Source organism: Fulvia fulva, chromosome 4 (genome assembly GCF_020509005.1).
Source record: "Fulvia fulva chromosome 4, complete sequence".
Lineage (NCBI taxonomy): Eukaryota > Fungi > Ascomycota > Dothideomycetes > Mycosphaerellales > Mycosphaerellaceae > Fulvia > Fulvia fulva.
In genome coordinates, this window is record NC_063015.1 from 1,290,924 (window position 1) to 1,317,025 (window position 26,102).

Consider the following 26,102-nt stretch of genomic DNA (forward strand, 5'->3'; position numbering starts at 1 on the left):
ATAAGAGACGCAGAGCTGGAGACTGCCTCGAACGCCGACCTCGAGACCCGCTCAAGATCATCGTGGGCCAGCGCATACATCGATCGATTGACCGAAGTCGTTGGGGATCCCATGCAAATATTGTGCCCTATCAAGTTGTTGTACTACATCGTCCATCGGCAAAGGTACTGTCGAGGTTCCCTGGCGCTCAGCAGTGGTCCGCATGTCATTCAGTGCAAGATCTGGTCGGCAAGCCAGGAGGCAAGTCGTGGATCGATAGAGCAAGCAGGGACGGTCTGAGACGCCGCAAGGTCACTGTCAGTACAATATTGTCATCGCATGTACCCCATTCTAGCTGGGACACCTCCCCATCTGCGGAATAACTGGTAAGCCATTGCATTCCAAGGATGCTCCAGCGGGTGGAGCAGACTTCTGCCCAATCAAAGCAAAACTGTCGACTACTCAAGCTGTCTCAAGACACAAGACATTCGACAAGATAGGGTTCATCGTAAGTCTAGATGGTAGGCATGTATGGATGACATTATCGGTGGTACAGCGTATTCAAATGTCGTCGATTTGTGGTTTCGGGATGGTTTGCTCTTGAGTACGGCGTTGTACACATCACTCTGCTGGGCTGACAGTGAATGTTGAGGTTGTTGTCTTGCGCAAGTGAACGCAAGTGAATGCGTGGAGTCGTTCGGACCCTCCCAGGAAAGAGCACCCGCCGCGTGCCTGCACCCCAGATCTCAAAAACGCGCTAGTGAAGAAGAAGGTTCCGGCAGTCGCCGTGCCGGGACCGGCGTCAACAAACAAGTCTGTCAATCTGTCGCTGCCGTTGCAAGTCGTATTCACTGTCCGTACCAACCTTCTCTCTTACCTCTCTGCTTGTAGAGAACGGACACGACCATCACTCGTTACGACACGTACTCAGCGGCGCAGGATCTCATGCTGGCCCAGAGACTGCGCACAATCCTCACCTTGTACTAACCAACAGCAGCGCGCACGCGCTCACCTGTGCGGGATACGATGGACGACTCGATGGACGGCGACGCGTACGAGATGGACGCCTCAAGTGACTTTGAGCCTCAGCAAAAGCCTGTAAGTGGATCCTCACCGCTGCCCTCACGCGCACGCCCTCACATCTCACCTAGAAGGCCAAGGCGCCCGCAAAGAAGCCTACAGCAGCACCAAAACCAAAGGCCACCAAACAAACCACCCTCAAGACCACCAAGACTGCTCCGAAGGCAGCACCGAAGCCGAAGAAGCGCGCCAAGCCAGACTCGGACGACGAGAACGACATCGACCTGGACGACGACGACGAGAACACCGACGACTCGCTTCTGTCCAACACGCCGCCGAAGAAGGCAAAGAAGGCGCCAGCACCGAAGAAACCAGCCGGAAAGCCCTTGGCTGAGCTTGAGAACGAGAGCTTCAATATGGATGTGCCGGTGAATGAGGGCAAGTCGAAGAAGGGTGGTGGCTCCAGCGATCAGTACGAGAAGCTCACTCAGCTCGAGCACATCCTCAAGCGTCCAGATACCTACATTGGCTCTGTAGAGCAGACGACTGAACAGCTATGGATCTTCAACTCCGAGATTCAGTCGATGGAGAACCGCAAAGTCACATATGTACCTGGTCTGTACAAGATTTTCGATGAAATCCTGGTGAATGCAGCAGACAACAAGCAGCGTGATAAGAACATGGACGAGCTGCGTGTGTGGGTACACCCAGAACAAGGCGTCATTTCGGTGAAGAACAACGGCCGAGGCATCCCGATCGAGATACACGACAAGCATGGCATCTACATCCCCCAGATGATCTTCGGCGAATTGCTCACTTCGTCCAACTACAATGATGAAGAGGCAAAGACGACTGGTGGTCGAAACGGTTATGGTGCCAAGCTCACCAACATCTACAGTACCGAGTTCCAGCTCGATACCGTGGACCGAAAGACGAAGCAGCGGTATCGACAGACATGGCGCAACAACATGAGCACAATCGAGAAGGCCAAGATCGAAAAAGTCAAAGACATGCAGGATTACACGCAAATTACCTTCAAGCCCGACTTCGCGAAGTTCAACATGGATAGTATGGATAAGGACTTCGAGGGTCTGGTCAAGCGTCGAGTCTACGACATGGCCGGTACCGCCAAAGGTGTCAAGGTCTACCTTAATGGCGAGCGCATCAAGGTCAGCAAGTTCAAGCAGTACATGGAGATGTACACGAAGGCCATCAAGAGTGAGAACATTGCCAACGATGGTGCAGCACCAGAGCAGGTCATCCTGACTGACAACCCGCATGAGCGATGGGAAATCGGATTCGCCGTTTCTGACGGCTCCTTTCAGCAAGTCTCGTTCGTCAACTCGATTGCAACCACTTCTGGAGGAACTCACGTCAACTATATCGCCGACCAAATCTGCGACAAGCTCGAAGAGATTGTCAACAAGAAGAACAAGGGAGGTGTGAAGCTGAAGAAAGCTCAGATCAAGAATCACATCTTCTTGTTCGTCAACTGCTTGATCGTGAACCCAGCCTTCACATCACAGACGAAGGAGCAACTCACAACCAAAGTCAGCGCTTTTGGCAGTAAGCCAACAGTCTCTGAGAAGTTCTTGAAGGACATTGCGAAGACCGAAGCAGTCACCAATATCATACACTTTGCTCAGCAGAAGGCCGACAAAGTCCTCTCAAAATCTGATGGTAACCGCCGTCAGCGTATGAACAACTCGAAGCTCACAGACGCCAACAAGGCTGGCACGAAGGATGGCTACAAGTGCACGCTCATCTTGACAGAAGGTGACTCTGCCGCATTGCTTGCGCTCGCCGGTCGAGCTGTCGTCAACCCGGACTTGTTCGGTGTCTTCCCGCTCCGTGGTAAGATCCTCAACGTTCGCGATGCTTCGATCGACCAGATCTCCAAGAACGCAGAGATCCAGAACATCAAGAAGTTCTTGGGTCTGCAGCACAAGAAGGACTACACAGACACTAAGGGCTTGCGTTACGGCCATCTGATGATCATGACCGATCAGGATCACGATGGTTCCCATATCAAAGGCCTTCTCATCAACTTCTTGCAAGTACAATTCCCTTCGCTCCTCCGGATTCCTGGCTTCTTGATGGAATTCATCACGCCTATCGTCAAGGTCTGGAAAGGCGACGTGAAGAACCCCAGGCAGAAGCGTGATTTCTTCACCATGCCAGAATATGAAGCCTGGAGAGAGCTTCCCGGCAACTCCAAGGGCTGGGATCACAAGTACTACAAGGGATTGGGTACTTCAGACACCAGAGACGCGCAAGTGTACTTTGCCGATCTCGATACCCATCTCAAGCAGTTCCACGCCATGCAAGAAGGCGAGCCCGAGCTGATAGATCTTGCCTTCTCAAAGAAGAAAGCCGACGCCAGAAAGACATGGCTTGGGAACTTCGTGCCCGGCACCTACTTGGACACTTCCGGTTCGGCGGAGATCACATACAATGACTTCATCAACAAGGAGCTGATCCTCTTCTCCATGGCCGATAACATGCGATCGATTCCCTCGGTTGTCGATGGCTTGAAGCCCGGTCAGCGTAAGGTCATGTACACTTGTTTCCGGCGCAACTTGAAGAAAGATGTCAAGGTGGTGGAGCTGGCTGGTTCAGTCTCCGGTCTCACTGCATACCCATACGGCGAGGCCTCCCTTCAGCAGACTATCATTGGTCTGGCTCAGAACTTTGTGGGCTCCAACAACATGAACATCCTCGAGCCAAGTGGTAACTTCGGTTCCCGTTTGCAAGGTGGCAACGATGCGGCCAGTCCTCGTTACATTTACACGAGGCTGTCACCGCTCGCGAGGGCCATCTTCCATCAGAGCGACGAGGCTCTGCTTACCTACAACACTGATGATGGCAAGACTATCGAGCCAGAGATGTACGTTCCAATCCTGCCCATGATCTTGATCAACGGAGCCGACGGTATTGGCACGGGATGGAGCACTACAGTACCCAACTACCGCCCTGAAGATGTGATCGCCAACCTCATGCGCCGTATGGATGGTGACAAGGACTCGATGATGCCAATGAAGCCGTGGTTCCGCGGCTGGACCGGCGAGACCGAGCAGCTTAGCGATGATCGCTTCAAGTTCGGCGCCGCTATCAGCAAGACTGGAGATGGCGAAGTCCAAGTGACTGAACTTCCTGTGCGCTACTGGACGCAGGACTTCAAGGACAAGCTGGAAGAGATTTTGAAAGCCGAAAAGGTACCATCCTTCATCAAGGACTACACTGAGTACAACACGCCCGAGACGGTCAACTTCATCATCAAGATGGAGGAGAAGAAGCTGGCAGAGAATGAAGACAAGCTGGAGGAGCTGTTCAAGCTGTCCAGGACGCAAGCCACCACTAACCTGGTTGCGTTTGATCCTCAAGGACGCATCCACAAGTACGCTACCCCACTGGACATCATGGAAGAGTTCTACCAAGTTCGTCTCCAGAAGTATCACCAACGAAAGAGATACCTCATCAGCGAGATGGAGCGCGAACTGAGGAGATTTACAAACCAGGCCCGATTCATCAACATGATTATCAAAGGTGAGCTTGTTGTGAGCAAGAAGAAGAAAGCAGTACTTGTTGCCGAGCTCCAGAAGCTCAATTTCGACCGTTTCCCGAAGGTTGTGGATGCCAAGAAGCAGGGCGAGTTTGAGGCAGTGGTCGAAGACGATGCCGACGAGGCGGATGACGCGGATACCGCTGCTGGCGCGAGCGACTTCGACTATCTTCTCGGCATGGCCATTTGGTCTCTGACTCAAGAGCGGGTAGACAAGCTCAATCGCCAGATCCGTGACAAGGAAGACGAGATTACCGAGCTTACTGCTAAGACAGAGAAGGACCTTTGGCGAGCTGATTTGCAAGCTTTGGAGGAGGCGTGGAACATGATGCTGGACGAGGAACTGAAGCGCGAGAAGAAGGTCAAGGCCAAGGGTCGTCGTGCTTCAGCCAAGCTTGGCATAGCAGGCAAAGCTACGGCGAAGAAGCGGAAGGCTAATGACAGTGACGACTTCTCTGATGATGACTTTGCGCCTAAGAAGCCAAAGACAACCGCCAAATCGAAGGGCGTCGCAGGACTACTGGCTATGGATGCTGCTGCTCCAAAGACTGCTAAGGTCAATGGCATCGAGCAGAAGCCCGTCGCACCACCGCCGGCTGCGAAGCAGACAACGCTGGAGGCCTTCAAGCCGTCGCCTGCCGTCAACAAGGATCCTGTCGCAGATCCTTCCCGCGATACGACGCCTGCGGATGCAGGAACAGCCAAGAAGCGAGGCCGTCCGAAGAAGGTCGTTGATCCTGATGATAGTGATGTCAAGCCCAAGGCCGCCCCTGCGAAGAAGGTCAGTCGGCCAAAGAAGGTCGTGAGTCTGGATGATGATGAGAACATGGACGACAGTGAAGACCACTTTGCTGCTGTTGCCAAGGAAGCTCAACGCAAGCCTGCTCCGGCACCTGCTCGGGCTGGCAGAGCTGCTGCTCAAAAGGCGAAGTACGCAGAAGATTCCGACGACGCTTCTCTCGATGAAGGCAATGACCTTGGCGACTTCTCTACCATGGTCAAGGGCTTTGGCAGTGGCACAAACGAAGGTCAAACACGCCTCTTCCACGCCGCATCCACCTCGAGACCCACCAGCAGCGCCGGCTTGAAGTCCAAGCCAAGCAAGAGAACGCTCACAGCTGACGAGAACGACTCTGACAGTGAGACTGACTGGGCTGCTCTGGCACAGAACTCTCCACAGAAGACCACGCATACCACAATGCTTGACGACGACTCGATGGAAATCGACGAGCCGAAGATCGCGCCGAAGGCTCAACTCAAGGCAAAGCCTGCAGCTAAGCCGGTGCCAAAGAAGGCAGCCGCCGCCCCTGCACCCGCGCCCAAGCTGGCTCTGTCACCAGCGGCCAAGGCCTACGCAAAGAAGAAGTCAGGTGGAGTCCAAGCCAAAGCTGGTGCTTCCAAGCCGTCGAAGAAGCTGCCAGACTCGGAGGATGAGGAAGAGCAGGATGTGGACCAGATCGCGAACGACATCCTTAGCGATGAGGACGATGATAGTCCAGTCAAGCCCACCGCGAGACCTGGTCGGCGTGCAGCTGCGTCCAAAGCCAAGTCGAAGTATGTGGTTGACGACGATGATGAGGAAGATGAAGAGGACGATACTGCTGCTTTCATTGACGATGATGAGAGTGATTAGGCAGGTCATCGGGCGAGATCGTGTTCAGAGCGGACAATGGCGCTGTAGGGTATTGGGGGAGGCGCTGGGCTCCGGGGCAGGTCGCCGAGGTTGTTGCCTTTGTAATAAGGTCTTTTCGTATCTCGTATGAAGTCGAGTTGTTCTACTCCTGCTGTAAGGCACGAATAATGCTGTCTGTACAGAGACCGTCCAAGGCTTTGTTCCGACCAAACACAAACGTTCTACTGCAGCAAGGGTCCGCTTTCGAATGCTCGTAAGTGGAGAGGAGCAGCAGGCCACAGAAATCGTGGCGTGGATCAGATCTGGTCACTCTCCTCAGGCGGTCGTGAAAGCTATGAGAAGGGACGAGTCTGCTATTGCCACCCTGTCCGATCCTCGAAGGCTTGCGCTGGAGAATTGGTCCATCAACTTGGCCCACAGAGTGACACGGCTTGGAGGCCGAGTGATCTGAGGTTGTTGAATTCGAGTTTTCCGAATTCTGCGGATGTGGGCGTCGGGAGGGGTGGTGGTGGTGGGAATGAGAGGGTGATGACAGAGTTGTTGATGGGGTGGGAGAAGGTGGATATTTAGGGATGGGGTGGAAGTAGTGGGTATGCTGTTGCGGCCGGATGAGAGGAAGGTAGAGCACTATGTATATGCAGTCAGTTCATGTACGCGAAATGCAATGCTAACAATTGCCATCCGACGAGATAGGCACTCGGACGTCGATGAATGATTGCATCAACGTCATCAGCATTCGTATATTTCTCTACATACCCAACCCACTACTGCAAATAATCCCCGTTCGTCTCCTTATGAATTACATCAAACAACGGCTTCGCACTAAACCACCCACTCCTCGCCGTGCCCACAGTCCGATAAGTATACTGCGCCTCCTCCTCCCCAATCGCCACCGGCTTCTCCCCATTACTCGCCGCCGCCGCCTCCGCCATCAACTGACTATGACAACACTTCTCCAAACTCACAAACCAAAATACGGCCTCCTCAACCGTCTGTCCCGTCGTCAAGAGGCCGTGATTCTGCAGCAGGGCGGCTTTCTTATCACCCAAGCAAGCTGCGATGTCTTTGCCTTCTTTCTCGGCTAGCACGACGCCGTTGAAGGAATCGTAGACCACGTGGTCGTTGTGGAAGGCGCATGCGTCTTGTGTTAAGGTGTCGATTTTTCGTCCCAAGGAGCACCACGTCCTTCCATATATCGAATGAGAATGCGCAGCACAGATCACATCAGGTCGCGCTTTATGGATTGCTGAATGGATCATGTAGGCGGCTGTGTTGAGCAGTCTGCAGTCCCCGCCGTCGATTACTTGGCCGGAATGGTTGACGAGGATGAGGTCCGACTTGTTGATGAGGGAGAAGGCCACGCCGAACGGGTTCACCCAGAAACAGTGTGGGTCAACGGGGTCGCGGAGCGTGATGTGCCCGGCGACGCCTTCGTCGAAACCGTATTTGCCGAAGATGCGGAAGGCGGCCGCGAGACGGCCTTTGAGGTAGTCGCGTTCTTTGTAGGGGTCGTCGAATTTGGGCGGGCTTAGGGGAGGAGGCGGTGTTAGAGGGGTGGGCTGTGAGGTGTGGTGAGGGTGGACTTACCGAGGGAATTCAAGCATTTTGCCTTGGGCGATGTTCTTCTTGATACCTGGCTCGAGGGGAGCTTGGCCTTCGTTGACGGGGACAGTGTTGCCATAAGAGGCAACGCCGTTGGTTTCTTCTGCGTGTGGTGCCATTGTTGTTGAGTGAGTGTGTCTTCAGTGGTGTTGTAGTAGGCCTCAAGAAGTCAGAAGATGGTCCAGTTGAAGTACCTAGGTAAGATCAAACAAACTCTATTCACCCAGAGAACGACGTCAACAGCAGCAGAGCGTACACCGTCCAATATAGGAAAGCACAAGGTGGCAAACGAAGCGGCAATGCGGTAGATAGGCACATAGGGTACAAGTCCTACAGCAAATCGTCCCCAACACCCCGCACTGTCACAAGCGTCCTGCCGGTAGATCTTTCAGCCCCCGCGCTGTGTGTTGGCCTGTCAGACTTCTTTCCGCCAGTGACAGCGGGCAAGTTGGTAGTCCAGACCGATATCGTTGGCCGTGCCGAAGAGCCGAAGATTTGTGTGCCGCCGGCTGGTGTGCTCTTGGCCAGACAGAGGTATCACCGTGCGATATGGGCTTCGTACGAGTGTGGCTGTTGCTAGCAGAATCGGTGTGTTTAATCGCGAGGAATGTTCTGCTTGTACTGTAGCGGAAGTCAACGATTCGGATTGTTCATGCAGCCATACCGTCGTGTAGCAGTCCGGAATCTATGCCACAGAGTGATCAGAATTCACATCTTCCATTCAAAACATACGAAAAAAGCGCCGTCCGCGGCTCGCTATATGGGGTATCATAGTTCTCATCGTAAGCATTGCGCATCGCTCATCAGATCGGCCATACCCAAAACACCGCTCGCCGTTCCTCATCTCTCTCCCAATGCACCCTTCAATGCATCCTGGTCCAGCGACTTCATGATAGGAGGATGCTGGATCCTGATCTCCGGTGCAAATCCCATGATCGGCCCTGACTGATTGATCCCAGGCGGCCGATGCTTCGGCTTCTTCGGCGTCGCAGAGTCGTCTGACTTGGTGGTGCTCCCAGAGGCAACGCTGACAGATCGATTATTTTTGGGCGCCGTCAACGTGGGTGCGAGGTTCTTGGTGCCTGTCGGGGTGAAGTCTGCTGGTGTTGCTGGCGCAGGTGAAGTGCCCCATTTGCCAAAGACCCAACCACCGACTTTGCTTCCGAGACCTTGCTTTGGAGTCGCTGATTGTTGTCCGCTCGGTTGGCGTTGTGATGACGCCATGCCGCTCAGAATGCTCGCGCCACTGTTAGAAGGTCGAGACATTGCTGCAGGGCGTGATGCATGTGCTGTAGCATCGCTCAGTGTGGCGTGAGGGGTGAAGGAGCGTGCGCCAAACGGCGTCAGCAGCTGTGAAGGTCGAGACTTCAGGGTGTGAATGTCCTGTCCTGATATTGATAGTATCGACTCGTGCGAAGTCGCGCGACGCAACATGCGTGGTCGTGGCGTGAAAGCGTGCTCGAGCTCCGCTGATAGCGGCGTAATGTCCTCCGAGTCCGCCTCGGGACGAGACGATTCCTCGTTCTCCCAATCTTCTTCGTCTTCTTCGTCCTCTTCGTGAATGACAGAGTCCGCAGACTGTTGTTCCAGATGCCGTAGGTTCTCGGCACTCATATCCAGTATAGAGTCCAATGAAGGTCGGGCTCTGTGTGAAGCTGACGATTGCTGTCGACCATGGTACGAACTCTTCGACGATCGCTTCGAGTTGGCAGGTAGCCAAACAGGAGAGCCTGGTTCTTCTGTGTCCGGTGTGGTCGGTCTGCTAGAGTCCTGACCAGCTTCACTGAAGACCCGATCAAATAAGGATGAAGCTCGATGCGTCGAGGTAGGCGAGCTAGCTCCAGAAAAGTCGCGAGTGGAGTGGAAAGTCGTGTTGGACTGCAAAGATAATCGCTTCATGCCGCCGACGGTTTCTGGTAGGCTTGCAGCAGTGTGCGACAATATCGCTGCTGTGGCGGTCGGTGTGCCAGAAGAGAACGAGTAGCGTGGTGTACTCGTTCCCGACACACAAGGCGGCGTGAAGTGACCTGTAGTCAGTGCTCCGTATCGTTTCTTCTTCGGTCGTCGAATCGTGCTGACTTTCGGTGTCGAAGGAGCGTGGTAGTGATGATGGACATGTACCTCGCCGGCAGTCGCTCGTCGCATTTCCTCCTTGAGGTGCGGCCGTGGCGGTGTGGGCGTAGGCTGTGCAATGTCCTCCGACGAGACTACTGGCTGATGTATCGAGAGTTCATTTCGCAGGGTTTCGACTTCCTCGTTGGACGTATGCAGCATGTCTCGCAGCTCGACGATGCCCATCTGGAGATTCGCATTGTCCTGTAGGATGTCTCTGACGAAATGCGACACCACATTGGTGCCCTCGGTATCTGTGCCAGCTTTCTTCAGCGCTGCAGCACCTTTTAGCCTGCCCGCTGCAGAGTCGAGCTCCCTCTCCACAGCATGCCTCCTCTCCATGCGGCCAACGACTTCGACATGACGTTCCTTCTCTTCCTTTGCCTCACGCTCGATGCGCTCGATCTCCTCCTGCAGACTCGACAAGGTACGCTGTGCCTGCTGCCATCTCCGAACAGCAGACTTCTCCGCACCCGTCTTCTCCTCCAACGTTGCATGCCACGAAGCCTGCTCCCGCTCGAACTCCGCCAGCTGCCTCTCCAGATGTTCCGTTCTTGTAGCTAGATAAGACAGCTTCTGCAGTTCCTGTTGAGTAGAGCGTAGTGTAGCCTGAAGGTTCATGACCTGCGTGTCAGACTCGGCGACAGCGTTGTTGAGAATCTCCAGCTGGTCCAACAGGTTGCGATTCTCCTCAATGACGGTCGCATTCTGCGTCTCCAACATCTTCTTGTCCTCCTCAAGCGTCTCGATCTGCGCAGTCATGGCTTTTCGTTCGCGTTCGGAGTCGGCAATGTATGCTTCATGCCGCATCAACAATGCCTGCAACGAGAACATCAGCGACGACTCCCCAGACAGCTGCGCCGCATGCAGCGACATTCTTTTCGCCTTCATCATCTGCGTGTGCGTGTGGTCCATCCTGCTGCATTTATACAACGACTGTGCATATCCGACGCACGCAACCGTGGACGACGGCCTCGGAGCGCAGCCGCACGCCAGAGTACCGTACAGAGATCACACCAGAGCAGAGTACCGACAGCAGTGACAGCAGCAGAGCAGAGCAGGGCACCGGCGACAAGATCCGCAATCCGCAGCAACATTAACACATGAACAAAGAAACTCACCTTTCCCAGGCGTGCCGCCGTAGACACATCCCTCTCCAGCCCGTCCAAGGCGCTCTCGTTGTGCTTCAGAAAGGCGCACGCGACGTTACCACAACAACAGGAAATCGGCGGCCGTGACGCTGGAATGTACGACGAAGCGCCGGCCGAGTCGTTGTCGTCGAGAAATGACTGGATCGCGTCGGCGTCGGCGTCGTCGTCGTCGTCGCCCATCATCATAGGATAATCCCTCGTCGGTTGGCGGTCCCAGCGCAGAAGATGTTGGATATAGCTGCACTCATCTCCCTCAGCGTGCACGTTGGGGAGATGGGAAAGTGGATGCAGAGTTGAATGTGTCGTGTTTCCCGACTGGGATGACGCTGCACGCAGCACAACAAAGCGTCTGCCTCTGCCCGCAGCGAACGTGGCTGGGTTGCACTGTCACTGCCCAGGTGCTGATGTTCGCCATCTCGCGTCGGGTATCGATTGGCCGACGTTTACCAGAAGCCACTTTGACTTTTTTGTGATCATTCACATCCACTACTTCAACTCACCGACATGGCACTCATGACCGCGGCCTGCATATCATCAGTGCTGCGACGAACAGTCTTGACAGTGTGGCTGATACGCGCACATTCTTCATATCAACAACGACAGCAAAACAGCCGCGCTTGCCAAGGGTATGCATGTCCGTGGATCAGGAACAATCGGAAACGCGGTACACACGCGTGCCTGTTCCTGGTTCTGGGACCTCGACTGCCGTTTGCCTGCCAAGGACATCCTGTCTATCGTGATATCAGAGATCACGTACAGGTCACAGCGTTTCGGTTGAGCAATCTCTTCGCATCGCGCACTCTAAAGACTTCCAAGGCATTGCAACATCGGAAACCTCAACGCTTCGAGGTCGACACAATACAAGTGGATTTGTTGTTGACAGCAAGTGCTGCAGCAATCACTTCGACTACCTTCAGTCTCTTCTTCGTGCTTGATAACGCGGTGCATATGTGGTCCTGAGGCAGAATCTGGTGATGGCCTATGTCCACCATCATCTGCGACCGCCGCAGATCGATGATAGTACCCCAGTGGCCACAATCAAGAACATTCGGCCGCATACAGCTGCCTCTATCGCGTGGCCACATACATTGAGTCTTCACCGACAACACTACTGGGCAAGGTATGGCACGAACCCACTGAACATGTCAGTACACCAGCGTCAATGTGGTAAGTGCACTTCTCGCACTGTCATGGCAGAGTGTATCTCACAGATACGTGACTTCATGCGGTGGCACGATACGTTGCGTGAAGAGCTGCTGTGTGACCATGTGCCTGGTGAGGGAAATTGTCCCCATGTGCTAACAATCTATTTCCCGTTGATGGCAACCAGAGTTCGCAATGCTACTAGCCAGGCTTACCCGAAAGATTACTATTCAGTGCTTCGACGATCGTGCACACGATAGATGTGGCGGATGAAGAGTACCGGCGAACTGAGATGAGCGGGCCGTGGGTTGCTGAGGGTGGCGTGATCCTGCTGTTGTTGAACATGGGACTTATCGTGTCATGTTAGGATTGATGAGAAGCGAACAAGTGGGTGTCGAAGCTGTTGAGGCAGCTGGAGGTTTGTCGGTCTGGGCCTGGTCTCAGAAATATAGGCATGATGTAGAGAGTGTTCGCATAAGAGACCTGAGCAGCAGAGATCGCGATGGAGAGGTGGCTGAGATGTGTTCGTATGCAGCATATATCTGACTTGAACGCACCTGGAGCATAACCTATGCACGATCATGGTCGAGCATATCTCGATGACAATGCCAACGAGAATATCCCACGGCCTTGCCGCCTGCGACCGCAGCCTGGGAGGATGAAGACCGCCCACCAAGTCACATCTGGCTGTACGCCGCTATACCCGCCACTGTCACAGTCCAGAGCTGACTGAATACAGCCATATCAACCATGCAGTCCTCGGAACAGATGCGATAATGGTAAGAGCCTGATCTGCATATCTTCCTCTAGGTGGATTTCTTGCCGCTCGCCACCTTCCGCTCAACGATCCCGGGATCAAGAAGAGCAGAGTCAACCTTCGACGAGTCGAATTCGTATGGAATCTCGTCCTTGCTTTGAGCTTTGGTCTTGATTCCGAACGACATCTCGCTGCTCAAGTCTGGCTTCACCGGTGGCGGGATCTTTCTGATAGCGACTCTACTGTGAGCCTTTGAAGTCGTCTCTGTCATTTTGGCAGTGCGAGAAGGTCACTTGGCGGTGTTGCTGTAGATATGTTGTTGTGTCGTTAGGGTTGAGGTAAGATGCGCGGGAAAGTGCTGGCACGGCTAATTCGCCGGTTAAGTCAATGAAACTTTGATGACGTGTAGAGACGCGAGATTTTGGGAGCTTCAGAATTTCGGACATCGACATTGCAGTTCGCATTGCCAATTCAACATCTGGGTATTCCCATCGTAGTGGTGCTTTCGGCAACATGTCTTCAGCACGGCTTTCCCGTGTAGCAGTACAAGCATCACGATCGGTTGTCAACTCCGCTGGACATATCGCACCTCGAACAGCTGGATGGCAAGAAACATCGCGAACATGGCAGGAAGCATCTCGGCTACAGACACGATGCTTTGGGGTTAGTACAGCCCGGAGTATACCACCTCAGGCGGTCTCACACCCTCCAAAGAGCAGAGACCGGGGTCCAAAGAGTGAAGAGGACACGCAAACGGACTTTGCAGCCATGAATGTGCTCGGCAACACTCCCGTGCCCACGACAGCTGTGGACGCATGTATGGACGATGGTTTCGCACTCGACTCTGGTCTCAAAGTGACAGGAGCTGGAGTCCTGCTGATGGGAGGAGAAGCCTTCAAGTGGCGGCCATGGCTGCGCGAGGGAAGGAAAGAAGGCACGAATGGCGCAGGCGATCTGGGAGATGACAACAACGGCGTACGAAGTGTAGGAGGAAAGCTGCAGAACAAGAAGGGTCAGTGGGATGTCGACAGGCAAGCTTGGGGACTCCTTGACCTCGTCTGGCCGAAGCCAGATCTTTTGGTCCTTGGTACTGGCTCCAAGATTGTGCCTCTCAGTCCGGAGACACGACGAGATATCAACGAGCTTGGGATCAAGATCGAGATTCAGGATACCAGAAATGCGGCTGCTCAGTACAACATGTTGGCCACTGAGCGTGGTGTGCAGCAGGTAGCGGCGGCGTTGATACCAGTTGGGTGGAAGGAAGGGAAGTGAGATACCATGGCGGAGGATTAGCCCTTTTGGAAGGCATGCGTTCGAGGCAGCTGTCTCAACGTCGAGCTTTTCGACTTCAACACCCTTCGTGTTCCTGAAGCGGCTCATCAGCAATCGAGATGTCTGCGAGATGCAGCTGTGGCGTGTGATCTTTCACAAGATTGTGATGTAGCACTGCTGAGGAACGCACCGGCCGGTGCAGTCTGGAACATCTGGCTCGGTATCTGCAACACTGCACACGCCGCACTAAATGCCATGGTGCTGGGCACGCAGGTTCGCATAGCGCTCGGATGTCATTGCGCCTGCAGCTGCAACCAGAACGCAATGCTCAAGTACAGTCAATACTAATTGGTCGGCCCTGGCCCTGCAGAGATAGCTGGGGTGCACGTTCAGGGGAGGTGAAGGTGAAGGTGTCATTCGACCCTTACTCGCATGAAGAATCTGACAGTCGGCCGGAGTGTGTGTATGCTGCACTGTCATCACCGAGCTCCATGCGCAACCACCAGGCGATTTCGAGATCCGAAACTCGCTGTCGCCACAAGATCGCCACATGGCGCGCTGCTCGAGTCAGTGTGAGCCGTGCTGGCGGTGCGGTCTGAGACTGATGTTACAGATCTTCAGACGGTGTTTCAGGACTTGACAGCGTTTCAGCTCGATTCGTGAAGTAGACGAAGATAGCGAAGATGTGCGGGTGCTCGATCGAGCAGGGCAATGACATTCACCTCCCATGTCGACGAGGTCACGAGGTGGGATGGCTTTTGCCAAGCCAGACCGACTTGGGTGCTTGTCTTGCCCGACCCTGCAAGACATCGGCTGCGCATCCGAAAGAACAGCAAGCTCATCTATCTAACAGTTCATCTTCCTTTAGTTGGTTCAAATTACGATCACGAGCATGTCGAAAAAGCAGCGGCTGCGCGCCAGATGCCGCTCGAGATCGAGAGGCGTTACGTCAACGATGACCGCGTTCACAGCATGCCCTCGGCTAACGTGGTCTAGCAGCCAATACTCCGCCAATCTCGCAGTCTCGCACTGCGCTGTCACGCGCTCCGGCGTGTCCTGGACTGTGCATAAGGACTGCATGCATCCCCAGCTGGGCGAGCGCGACGGCTCGTTTTGGTAGCGGCGCTGCAAGTTCAACGAATGGCAGCGCTGGCCCGTGCGGCACGACTGCCCACATCGTCGCCCTGTAGAGCGTGGATAGCCGTCCAGGGAGGGCCATGCTTGGCAGCAATGGTGCATTACTCGAGGCCGGCGCCGGATGCGCGCACTGGTCAGTGGTGGTTGCTGCGTAGCCTGCGCGTGCTGTCTGCTGCGGTCTGCTGCGGTCTGCTACGGTCTGCTGCGGTCTGCTGCTCTCCGCCAGCACAAGCTTGACCACAGCGGCCGTCGACCCCGCATTTGACAACCTTCACCCTCAGATCCCCTCCCCGAAAGGGTCTCAACTTCAATCAAGCCTGCTTTTGACGCGCTCGACAAAGTCATTCCCTCGACCTCCCGCCGCATACGATCACAGCGGCTTGCCCGAAGTAGCCGTGACTTCCTGCTGTCAATCCAAGCCTGCTCCCGCCCGCTCGCGCAATCGCAGTCTGCGCCGCTTCACGCTGTAGAGCTAGTAGCTAGACGACGGCATGCTGTTATATTATTGTTGTGCTGGCTGCGCGTGCGCACAGCCTCCAGTCAGCTCCCTGTGATGCTCGGAGCTATCAAACTGCCTCCGCTTTCCCAAAGCTTACTCTCGCTGCCCCGTCATTTGACAATCACCACTTCTAGACAGCCCTCGAACAGTATCTTCAGGCCCACCCCAAGTGGTCCCGATCTGCACAGCACGCAGTAGCAGAGACTTGCTTGCTACAGCTTCGCCCGGGTCTGCAGCCGCAAGCACGGGGACCTGTAGCTGGACCAATGTACTCCAGAGCGCATTCCTGCTAGGAGAGAAACATGCATACAATACCTCCCGGACCATCAGAGTTAACAACGACCGCAAAGTGACCGGCGCGAGAGCCTGACGCTCCGCCGCGATGTCGTAGGTAACACCAGCTTCCCGAAGTGTCCAGGTCTCACAGTCACCACGCCTCACTGAAACCAAACGACCACTCCAGTGTGCTGGGCGTGATACCAGCTACATTGTTACATGGCCCCGGAGACCATCTTCGCTAACGACTTACTCATCAGAAATACGTCTCCCGATCAGGATCGCAAACTTATGCCCACCGGCTCGTCAAACAACGCCTACTCAGCTTCGCCGTCGCAACTCACATTGTCTTCTGACTTCCATTCCGGCGCTGGACTACCCAACCCTTACCAGCAGTACTCATACGTCCCGAGTCCACACGATCCCACAGCTTTCGCCTTTCCTCCGCCGCAAGGATACAGGCCGCAATTACAGACCCAGCATCTACAACACCAGCCTAATCTCTATCAACAACCATCGCCCACGAACCTTCCGCGCAAGCGGCGCGCATCTGACCTGCGCGAGCCTTCACTCCCGGGCTCGTCCAGCAGCAACCCGAGCGCGTTCGCGAACCCTTCTGGGCTCAATCTTGTTACGGGCGTAGGCGACCTTGGAGGCATCGATTTGTCGCATGGCGCTCCTTCGCAGCAGACTTTACCAAGTCCGCCGGTGAAGAAAGGGCGGACAAACACACCTTGGACGCCCGCAGAAGAGCAGAGGCTCAAGACGTTACGCGATGCCGGCAGTAGCTGGAGTGAGATCGCGAAGACATTCCCCACGCGGACGGAAGGGAGTGTCAAAAAGCATTGGTACAAAGTGCGCAGGCTCATTCTAGCACGATGATATACGACAGGCTGACTTACTTGCTCTGCAGGACATGCATTACGCTGAATTCGCTGAAGACGAGGTCAGCAATTTCGTTCGCCTCACCGCGATCCATCGAAAAGGAGTTGTTGTACTGACAACATGACAGAGCGCAGCGCTGCTGCAAGCGATCAAGGACTACGAAAATAATAGGTGGAAGGTCATCGGCCAGAAGGTGGGCAAGCCAGCGAAGGTAAGGCAACGCTGTGAGATACTGTAGAATTCTAGACAGGACTGACATCGCTGTAGGCCTGCGAGCAGTTCGCCAAAGAACAAGGCTGGAAGGTGTGAATCGTGGCACCACTCTCGACCTCGTTCTCGATGAAGAACAAAACATCCCTCTTCCTTTTACATATTGAGATACCCGTTCGCTCTGCTGAGAGCGATCTTCTTGGAAACATGGAGAGCAACCTTGCGAGGAGTTGTGGGGGTTCTTTGCGGGTCGCTATACACAGCGACCTCCGGGCAGATGCCAAAGGAGGAACCGGGGAGTAGTGCTGCATGGAAAATGGGAGCCTGTTGGCTCGCTGCGTCCTAGCTGAGGGAAGATGTCGCTCGCAGACTGGCTCGTCGATGCTCTGCAAGCTGTAAATGAAGGCGCATGGCGAGATTCATCGTGTAAACCACAAAGGAGTGACGTTGATACTGAGTTGTAAAGCAGAGTGGGTCTTGTGTCTGGTCTGGCTCTGGATGGAACCCGGCAGGGAACGTGCACGGCTCTCACCTTTTACACACACAGACACTCACGTGCCTACCTTCTCACCGGAGACATCTTGCACCTGTCCTTCACACTTTCACACTTCTCCTGTGGGTGTTCTCGTCAACGGCCACTGTGTTTCGTCGGTTTCACAGTGTCTCGCAGCATCATGGATAGTTTCAGCCGCAATCGCAACGGCCACGTGCCGCTGTCGAGTTTCAGAAGATGGTCATCACACGTTTCAGAAAATGTCGACTCATGATGGCGTCGCTGCTCGCAGCCTCGCACCTTTCCTTCTAGTTCGCCAGGGTCTTTGCAAAGGAGGGTCAATCGCAAGATCGCGTTCTCCGAGAGCAGCGACACGTCTCGCTTCTGTCGCCACTCGCGGTCCATCAACCTTCCGGACGGCAGGACGCAATGGCACTGGCGGCAAGAAGTGCACGTCACGTGAAGCAGCACGGCACCGCCGACGAAGGATTCCCATCTCTTCCGTCGCTACTTTGCTCCGACTTCAGCTTTTGGGCATTGGGAGACACGTGGGAGACTGCACTTCGCAATACGCCCTCGGCAAACTATGAGCTGTGCTAGTCTGAGCCAGCACATGCTCGCGATATCCCGACATGCTTCGAATCGCGTTGACTGACGGCTTCTGAGGTGGATCTTTCACGTCTTCTTTCAAGGGACTGGCCGCGTTACCCGCGCATCATCCCTGCCCTCTAACGCTCGAAGCAGTACAAGATTTGCCACCTCACTCCAACTGCCCTGCATACTGAAGCAGCTCTCGATGCCGAATTCAGGCACTGATGTGTCAATCTGGCTGATTCTGTCAGGCACAACGAACCATACTATTTTCGACAGCACCTCGTGCACAGCCTCCCTCGGTTGGATGTGAGATACTGCAGCGTGGACTTGCAAGAGCTATCAGGTCAGCATCATGCTGCTATCGTGCCGCGGTATCAATGCTACCCGAGTGCAAACATACGACCATTGTGGCCAATTCAAGGCACGTCTGTCAGCCCGCAGCTTATACTTTCGATCAAGCGAGCCGCGTTGTGGACCTGACAAGTCATGAATCCCTGGCCTTAACGCTCTTGCGGCTCTTTCTTTCCGCTGATGCCCAGGTTCTTCCTGGCGTGCTTTCGAAGGGTCTACGAACCGTTTGGATGTGGGTCTGGGCTAAGACGTACCTGCATGAGGCCAGCAACGAATGTTGTTACAGCACGACGTCAAGGCCACAGCCCTAGGGACGGATCTTCTGCACGTTGCATGTTACAGATTTCTACGGCCTGTCGTGGTGCTTTCCCCGGGTCGAGCCAATCTGGCACCAGAAACGCCCAAGCCTGCGCCTTGACACCCATTTCCCATGCGTTCGTCTGCAGGTGTGGCAATCAAGCGAGGATGGTGGTTTTCGAATGAGACCACTACGATCGTAAGCGGTAAGACCTATCTCATCCCGCATGTGCATTGGGTCCTTAAGAACCGTCGGTGCCTGGCCTCAACTTGGGTTTGGGAGAATACCCATCCTAGAGTGTACCTTTGCGCACTGTCGACGTTTCATGAGATAATACCTTCGCTTTAATTCCGTCCGCATCTCTTCCATCGTTATAATAGCATTTACTTGGCTCTTATTGATACCGCGTTGAGCGTGCAACATCTTGTTATCACCATCGCGTGGACGAATAACGACAAGGTGTCATTGACAATCGCTACTCAACACCTATACCTTCACAAGCCGGCCCTCTAGCGGCGAGTTGCCCGAGCGTAGCGCTCTGGCAGCCTCCACTCATCGTGGCAACTGTGGCGCGATCATTCCAGGAGTTCTCCTTTGACTTTGGTGGGCATGGGCAAGAACAAAGCACTACACCAGTGGCACCAGCTGTAACAACTGCTGAATACCAAGCACTCCTGTCGCAGGCCTTTGACGGGCAGAGTTATCTGCAACCACAGCTGTCTCAGGCCTCGCAAGAGTACTCACATTATGGAGTCTCAAACGTCCTCCCATCGCAGGTGTCTGCGCCGGAACCAACATATGGCATGGACCAGGCCCAGCTGTATGCAGCGCAGAAGCCACGCCAAATGTCCCATGTCACATCAGTGTCATCACATTACGGCGGCAGTCCTTACGAAAGCCCCAGACAAGGCATCTACCAGCAACAGCAAGCGCAACAGTCTCGCAAGCGCAGTTTTCAGGACGACTATGCCTATGACTATCAAGGCTTGCAGCAGTTACAAGCCCACGCAACCAACAGTGGAACCCAAGTCCCAGTCGAACTCACTCCTGATGGACATCATGCCCAGCTCCAGCCTGGATCGATCACATACCAATATCCGTCACAACGACCCTCGCCGCAGCATTCCCACTCCGGACAGTCGTTGCAATCACAATCGCTACCGCCCCAGCATCAGCAACAGTCGCAGCAGACACAGCACCACCACCACAGGCTACCCAATCAACAGCCTCCGAGCAAGATGCCCAGATTCAGCGCATACGATGCATTGTCGCCTGAAGATGACGATCACGGACCGCCTAGTGTCGTTGGGCAACCAGGAATGCCAATCCCTGCCCCAAGACCGAAAGGTCCGAAACTCAAGTTCACACCAGAAGACGACGCACTCTTGGTGGAGCTTAAAGAGGCCAAAAACCTTACCTGGAAGCAAATCGCGGACTTCTTCCCAGGTCGATCGTCGGGCACACTGCAGGTTCGGTACTGCACCAAACTCAAGGCAAAGACGACAGTTTGGACAGACGAAATGGTACGTCAATAGTCGCCATTGGTACCACAGTGACGCCTCATATTTCATTACTTTGTACGGCATCACTGCAGCAGGCACTTATAACTAGCATGACAGACCTTGCTGACTTATCTTACAGGTGGAAAGACTCCAGACAGCAATACAAGAATACGACAACGACAGATGGCGCATCATCTCAGGCAAAGTCGGCAACGGATTCTCCGCAGCAGCTTGCAAGGAGAAAGCACTCGAGATGCAGCTCGAAGATGACGAGGCTCACGAAACAGCGGAACACGATGCTCATCAGCAGCAGCAGCAGCAATTGTTACAATTACATGAGACTACGGCAGCGATACACCAGCAGGAAGCGAAAGTATCAATGGTTGGCTTGCTATGATCTTGACACTACTACAATGCTTCCGGATCTACACTACACATTGGCATGGCGTTATTGGGATGCGGAATGGGAAGGCATTCTTTGGGAGAAATCCGAGGACCTGAGGAAGGTGCATAATGCTTGCATCTCCTTACTTTTATCTTACAGTGCTGGCCACGTAAGACTTACGAATCTGGAATGGTAATAACGGAAGAAGAGACGAACACCCAGTGATACCACGCCGAACCTGGCGATTTGTGCTTACTTGCGTTTGCTGTACAATAGCGATATTACTTACTTGTTTCCGTCATACAATACACATCGATGAGATGATGTCTAATACTTACAAACCCGATCCTTGCACGATCTCTAGTACCCTTATCTCGGACATCGAATGCGAGCTTCATCATTGCGACAGTTGACTTTCGTTCTGCTGCTAGAACTATTTCGTGCGCCTTACACAGCTGCTTACATACAATTGAACTTTCCCGTCACAATTGGGCTGCTCCGCGTGGCCTCACACCCTTCCAAAATCAAGGCATACCTTGAACGAACCTGCCACACCTGCTTTAACATCAACCACAAAAGGCCAGAAAGGGCAAAAGGTCAACGATGTACGTGAGGTACGTCAGCTTAAGGTATGCCGCTACCCGACCTGACTGCAGATCCTGGGCAGACGTGGAACTCCCACTGCGAGCACTGGGGCCTTGTGGCGGAGTGCATGCATGCATTGCGCCTGGCGAGCCTGGGAAAAATGCGTGGAGTGCTGCCCGAGGTGGTCGACTGGGCATTTTTCGCCACTGTTACAGGCTATTGTTAGGTGCAGATGTTGGACCCTCGATGATCGACGGTGTCTGCCGGTTGTGGCAATCGGGGTTGATCAAACTGGCGATCGGGGGGAGGGTCGGTGTGTTGTGGCGAGGGCACGGGGTAGGTACAAGGCGGTGAGATGGGAGGATGTTGTGTGGTAGGTCATGCTGTGAGTGTTCTTGCTTGTTCATGTGGCAGGTGAGGTGAAAGATGGAAGAGCTTCCGGCTCATGTTTTTTGCCAAGCCGGCTATTTCTCACAGCTCAGGCACGTCGGGAGGCGACGGGACTGAACAACCGAGAGAGCGCGCTGTGCCTGAGACAAGCACGTGCGCTACGGAGCTGTGTGCGACTTCACTTCATGTTAGATCTCTCCTTCCCATGTTCATGTTGACATTGCCCACTACATCTACATGCACATGTAGCCATCTTGATGGCTACTACCAAGACGCGACAATCACCACCCATGTGCGCTTTTTGCTCGATGGTCTGCTGAGTCAACATTGCGGATTCGCCTTCCCAATCAGGGAGAACTGATTTCTACCAGTTACAACTTACGAGCTTCCTCTTCACTTCCCAACTATCACTCGGTCTGGCAGGCGAGCATCTCAAACAGGGGAACCGAACAGCCTCACGACGCCGGATCCCATGGCAACAACAAGTGCGGCTCAATCATGTGAAAGACAGCCAACACCGTATGAGGGTCCTCGTATGTTCCTTCCTCCGATGCGCTCCAGGAACGAGACGGAGGAGAAGCTCTCCTACCAAGGTACGATCGTCGATAGTGCGCAGTTCCAGTGTGCTGTCTGCTGGTTCACTGTGAAGCCTGGGACCGGAAGCTTCAGTGATGACACTTGCACGCCGCATCTATTACGCAGCGGCAATGAACAGACTATACCGCACCTCACCCGAGTCACTATGGCTGCGCCGGTGAGCTCCACCGTAGCGTTCTGGTGCAAATTGTGGATGCGTGGTGTGCGTAAGATGCTCGCCGACGGGTGAAATTCTATGACACGGCCGAAGCTGCTCAGCTGAGCCTGGCTCCTGGGACAAACCAACCACTCAAAATGTTGGGTAAGGACGAATGTACTCAACACAGCATCAAAGTTTACTTGAAGATGTGGACTGCGCTGAAGAAGGTGCTTCTTCTGCACAGAAAGCGCTCCCAGCACTGTGGGACGTTGCGAGTGTGCAGAGTACAAATTCGCTCCCTCTGCCTTCTGTTCTCCTCTGTTCTTCACAAAACGACACAGAAGAATTCGGCGACGTCATCAGCCTGCAACATTTCTCAAACAGCATTCTATCTCACAGCATCGGCCTGATCAAGCATCATCCAAGATGGCCCTCAGTCCAGATCATCCGCTCGCAGCCTATGCCAACCCAGAAGAGGCAGGTCGCGCACCATCTCCAGGTCCTGATTTCACAGGAATGACACAAGCAGAGACCAAGGAACACCGCCCACGCGCCGGTGAGCGATGGACTCGGCAAGAGGTAAGCCATCGCGACGACCCGTTCACATCATCTACTAACATCCTGTGCAGTCGGAAAAGATCCAGGAGCTTCGTAATCCGCCCAAGAGCATGCCGTGGAAGCAAATCTCCAAGATCATTGGCAAGACACCGCTGGCATGTCGTCTTCGCATGAATCAGATCAAGAAGGCAGAGAAGCGGGCAAGGGGCTTCGTCTTCGAGCCACGCCTAAAGTCTCCTCGCCAGTCTGCAAAGAGCAAGGGAAAGAAGACCTCCACGTCCACTACCTCTCCGCCCCAGGCTCCACGTCCATTAGTCCCAGCAGAGCCACAACATCCGGTGCCATCCCTCCGGTCTTTCCAGGAGGGAGCTCCCATCGCTCCAATGCAGCCATCGCAGAGCCGTCTGCTCCCACAGCCAGCCACAGGCTGGGGTGCAACTGACGTCTGGCAACGCGATACCTATCAGCAGATGCCGGAACAGCCACATCAGTCTCCCCCATCCAACCTCGACCGTCTGAACGTACTTGCAGACCACGCTTCCCGTCGCCTTCCAAACCTCAACACTCCACTAACCGTCCACACTCACTCGCAGGCCCCAAGCGAGAGTGACCGCCAGCACCCAGCTGCAGACGCCGCAGCATCTGAGGCACCAAGGAAGCACTCCACCATTCATGACATTCTTAACTAGGCGATCGAAAGTGAGTCGTCCCCGCCGCCATGCCTCCAGCTCTACTGACATTGCGACCAGTGCACATCACATCACGTTACATCAGGCGTTAGGTCTCGAGCGTTCTGGATACTTTGATACTCCTTTAAGATCCGACCGACTTTGCTCATGGATGGCATTGCCGACGTTCAGGTCTTTGTTCAAGGAAATGGGAGAGAGAGCGAGGAGTTATGGTCTTTACTGAGCGAGTAATCACGGTCTTTACTGAAGCTTTGCGACGATCTTTCGTCGCATACGCTCGAAGTTTCTTTTGTACGTGCTGCGTTATGAGCTTCACTGGAGGTATGGGATGAAATGGTCGCAAGACCGAAGGCACCGAATGTGTGTCGGTAATTTTAATGTTTAATGCACGAAGTAATCGTAATACTGCTAGCTACTTTACACTGTTTGATGCGCTTTCCTTCATCTGCTGCTGTTAATTTCCATGGTGACTTGGTCCAAGGCGCCATAATCTGCCTTCGAGTCGTCCTCTGGCCGCTCAACACGGCCTTGGCTGCTCAGTACGCCTGACTGGACTGGACATGTCTGCTTCGCGTACAGCTCTCTTCAGCGCTCATGACAGTGCGTTTCGAAGTAAAAAGTCGTATCGTCATAGTCTGCACGCAGCTTGACTTGACAGCCAGCTGTCTACAGGGTCCACGCTCAGTTGCCTCTTCTGACAGGAGCTGTCATGCACTTCCCCTCCGCCGCTTTGACACTGCTCACTCGCTCACCGTCGCATGCCCCTCGGCGTTCACCACCGTGTGCCTCTTCTGATAGGAGCTGTGATAAACTTTCCCTGCGCCGCTCTGACACTGCTCACTCGCTCACCGACGCATGCCCCTCAGCGCTCACGACCGTGTGCTTCTTTGGGCAAGAGCTGAAATAGATTTCCCCTCCGCCGCACTGACACGGCTGCTCGCTCATGATTGCATACCCCTCTTACCTTTGTGAGACCGTGCAGAATCGTACGACGATCTTGCCATCCTCGTCTGTCATTTCCGGCGTGTCGGTGTTTTAGTGGAGAGCGTTGTTCCTATCAGGCTGTCAAACGCCGTCAACTTCCGGAACCTCTACTAGTTCCAGGAATCTATTAGTGAGGCTCCTCGGCTGGAAAAAGTCAATCGCGTCACATGTTGGAGTGCAGCCAAGGTCGGTCGGCGTTCGGTGGAGCACCTCGTCAAGCGATACGGCTGTATAGAATCACAGCAGACTCGGACTGGTTGCGCATTTACAGTGTGCTGGCGTGTTCCCAAAGCAGCTCGTGTGATTAATTACTGTTGTGAGTGCTCAGAGGGGCTCGGTAGGACAACCATGGCCGTGAAGAACATCTCTGCTCGCGCTAGTTCGCAGCGAAAGCTTCTTGACCGCTGTTTGCAGTGCTTCCTCACACACTCTGGCAGGTCCCGCGCGATTTTCCGAACAGTGAAAAGACATCAAAGGTTGGCGGAAAGCCAGCGAGCTTCAGCGGCGTTCTCTGTCTCTCGAGGTAGAATCCTGACTACAGCCGTTGTGCCTGAGTAGGCAAGCAGCGGCAAGCTGATTGCCTGTTCCTGTGTTCCTGGAAATTGCAAACAGTGCGATGTGGGGACAGAAGCAAGTGTTCTCGAAGATGGCTGCGTCTGGTTGCGAGGAAAGGGTGGAATCCAAACTTTCGGAGTGTAGCAGTCAAATTCCAGAGCCTTGGATGATGAGACCTTTATAGGCCATACCCCTCGCTGGTGTACTTCGCAAACAGCACAAGTGATGTCACTCCGAAAGTATGGCCGCTCAATGGCCGGCGACACTGACAGTTCGAGCTATTGTGCTGTGATCGCTGGGGACGTGCGGAGACCGAACTGTTGGCTTCCGCTGTGGGCTTGCGGTCTTGGATGTGCTGGGAGGACTCGGAGAGGTGAGAGTGTTCCGTCGAGAGCTGTAGTCAGGTCATGCTTTGCCGCTAACAGTCGATGTCGTTACGAATTTCCAGCTCAGTCCACGTGTGACTTGCGGCGGTATAGGCGTGCAGGCGACAGGACAGCGCAACTGAAGTTGTTCGCGCGATGTTTTCTACGGAGCTTAAACAACTCCAGCTCTATTTGGACCTCACATCGTGCGTGAGACGGCAGTTTCATGCTCGCTCCACGATGTACAGAAGCGGCTCGATGTTGTGCGTAATGTTGGAGGCATGTCTTTCCGATCGCGATCGCGTGCCCGTGCTGAATCTGCTTGTGCCATGGGTCTCTTCACATGCATCTAGAGAGCACAGAGTCGGGAACAAAAGCC

The 26,102-nt window shown here is 54.3% G+C and overlaps 8 protein-coding genes across 8 annotated transcripts; 5 read left to right on the forward strand and 3 right to left on the reverse strand.

Annotated features, from left to right (window-relative positions):
- Nucleotides 1-1,005: 1,005 nt before the first annotated feature.
- On the forward strand, nt 1,006-6,194 carry CLAFUR5_04214 (DNA topoisomerase 2; the record flags this gene model as incomplete). The annotated part of the gene is made up of 2 exons (XM_047903362.1): nt 1,006-1,077; nt 1,131-6,194. The coding sequence occupies 2 exons, from the start codon at nt 1,006-1,008 to the stop codon at nt 6,192-6,194; spliced, it is 5,136 nt and encodes a 1,711-aa protein (XP_047760216.1).
- Nucleotides 6,195-6,958: 764 nt separating this feature from the next.
- CLAFUR5_04215 (Decarboxylase NovR) lies at nt 6,959-7,915 on the reverse strand (the record flags this gene model as incomplete). The annotated part of the gene is made up of 2 exons (XM_047903363.1): nt 6,959-7,721; nt 7,782-7,915. The coding sequence occupies 2 exons, from the start codon at nt 7,913-7,915 to the stop codon at nt 6,959-6,961; spliced, it is 897 nt and encodes a 298-aa protein (XP_047760215.1).
- A 721-nt stretch (nt 7,916-8,636) lies between these two features.
- On the reverse strand, nt 8,637-11,245 carry CLAFUR5_04216 (uncharacterized protein; the record flags this gene model as incomplete). The annotated part of the gene is made up of 2 exons (XM_047903364.1): nt 8,637-10,727; nt 11,030-11,245. The coding sequence occupies 2 exons, from the start codon at nt 11,243-11,245 to the stop codon at nt 8,637-8,639; spliced, it is 2,307 nt and encodes a 768-aa protein (XP_047760214.1).
- Nucleotides 11,246-13,008: 1,763 nt separating this feature from the next.
- On the reverse strand, nt 13,009-13,230 carry CLAFUR5_04217 (uncharacterized protein; the record flags this gene model as incomplete). Its single annotated transcript, XM_047903365.1, has 1 exon — nt 13,009-13,230. One exon carries the CDS (start codon nt 13,228-13,230, stop codon nt 13,009-13,011), a length of 222 nt encoding a protein of 73 aa, XP_047760213.1.
- Nucleotides 13,231-13,727: 497 nt separating this feature from the next.
- On the forward strand, nt 13,728-14,231 carry CLAFUR5_04218 (NADH dehydrogenase [ubiquinone] 1 alpha subcomplex assembly factor 3; the record flags this gene model as incomplete). The annotated part of the gene is made up of 1 exon (XM_047903366.1): nt 13,728-14,231. One exon carries the CDS (start codon nt 13,728-13,730, stop codon nt 14,229-14,231), a length of 504 nt encoding a protein of 167 aa, XP_047760208.1.
- Nucleotides 14,232-16,362: 2,131 nt separating this feature from the next.
- On the forward strand, nt 16,363-17,337 carry CLAFUR5_04219 (uncharacterized protein; the record flags this gene model as incomplete). Its single annotated transcript, XM_047903367.1, has 4 exons — nt 16,363-16,998; nt 17,057-17,089; nt 17,156-17,239; nt 17,296-17,337. The coding sequence occupies 4 exons, from the start codon at nt 16,363-16,365 to the stop codon at nt 17,335-17,337; spliced, it is 795 nt and encodes a 264-aa protein (XP_047760207.1).
- Nucleotides 17,338-19,777: 2,440 nt separating this feature from the next.
- CLAFUR5_04220 (uncharacterized protein) lies at nt 19,778-20,873 on the forward strand (the record flags this gene model as incomplete). Its single annotated transcript, XM_047903368.1, has 2 exons — nt 19,778-20,497; nt 20,616-20,873. The coding sequence occupies 2 exons, from the start codon at nt 19,778-19,780 to the stop codon at nt 20,871-20,873; spliced, it is 978 nt and encodes a 325-aa protein (XP_047760951.1).
- Nucleotides 20,874-22,998: 2,125 nt separating this feature from the next.
- Nucleotides 22,999-23,819, forward strand: CLAFUR5_04221 (uncharacterized protein; the record flags this gene model as incomplete). Its single annotated transcript, XM_047903369.1, has 2 exons — nt 22,999-23,151; nt 23,202-23,819. The coding sequence occupies 2 exons, from the start codon at nt 22,999-23,001 to the stop codon at nt 23,817-23,819; spliced, it is 771 nt and encodes a 256-aa protein (XP_047760952.1).
- Between the last annotated feature and the right edge of the window lie 2,283 nt (nt 23,820-26,102).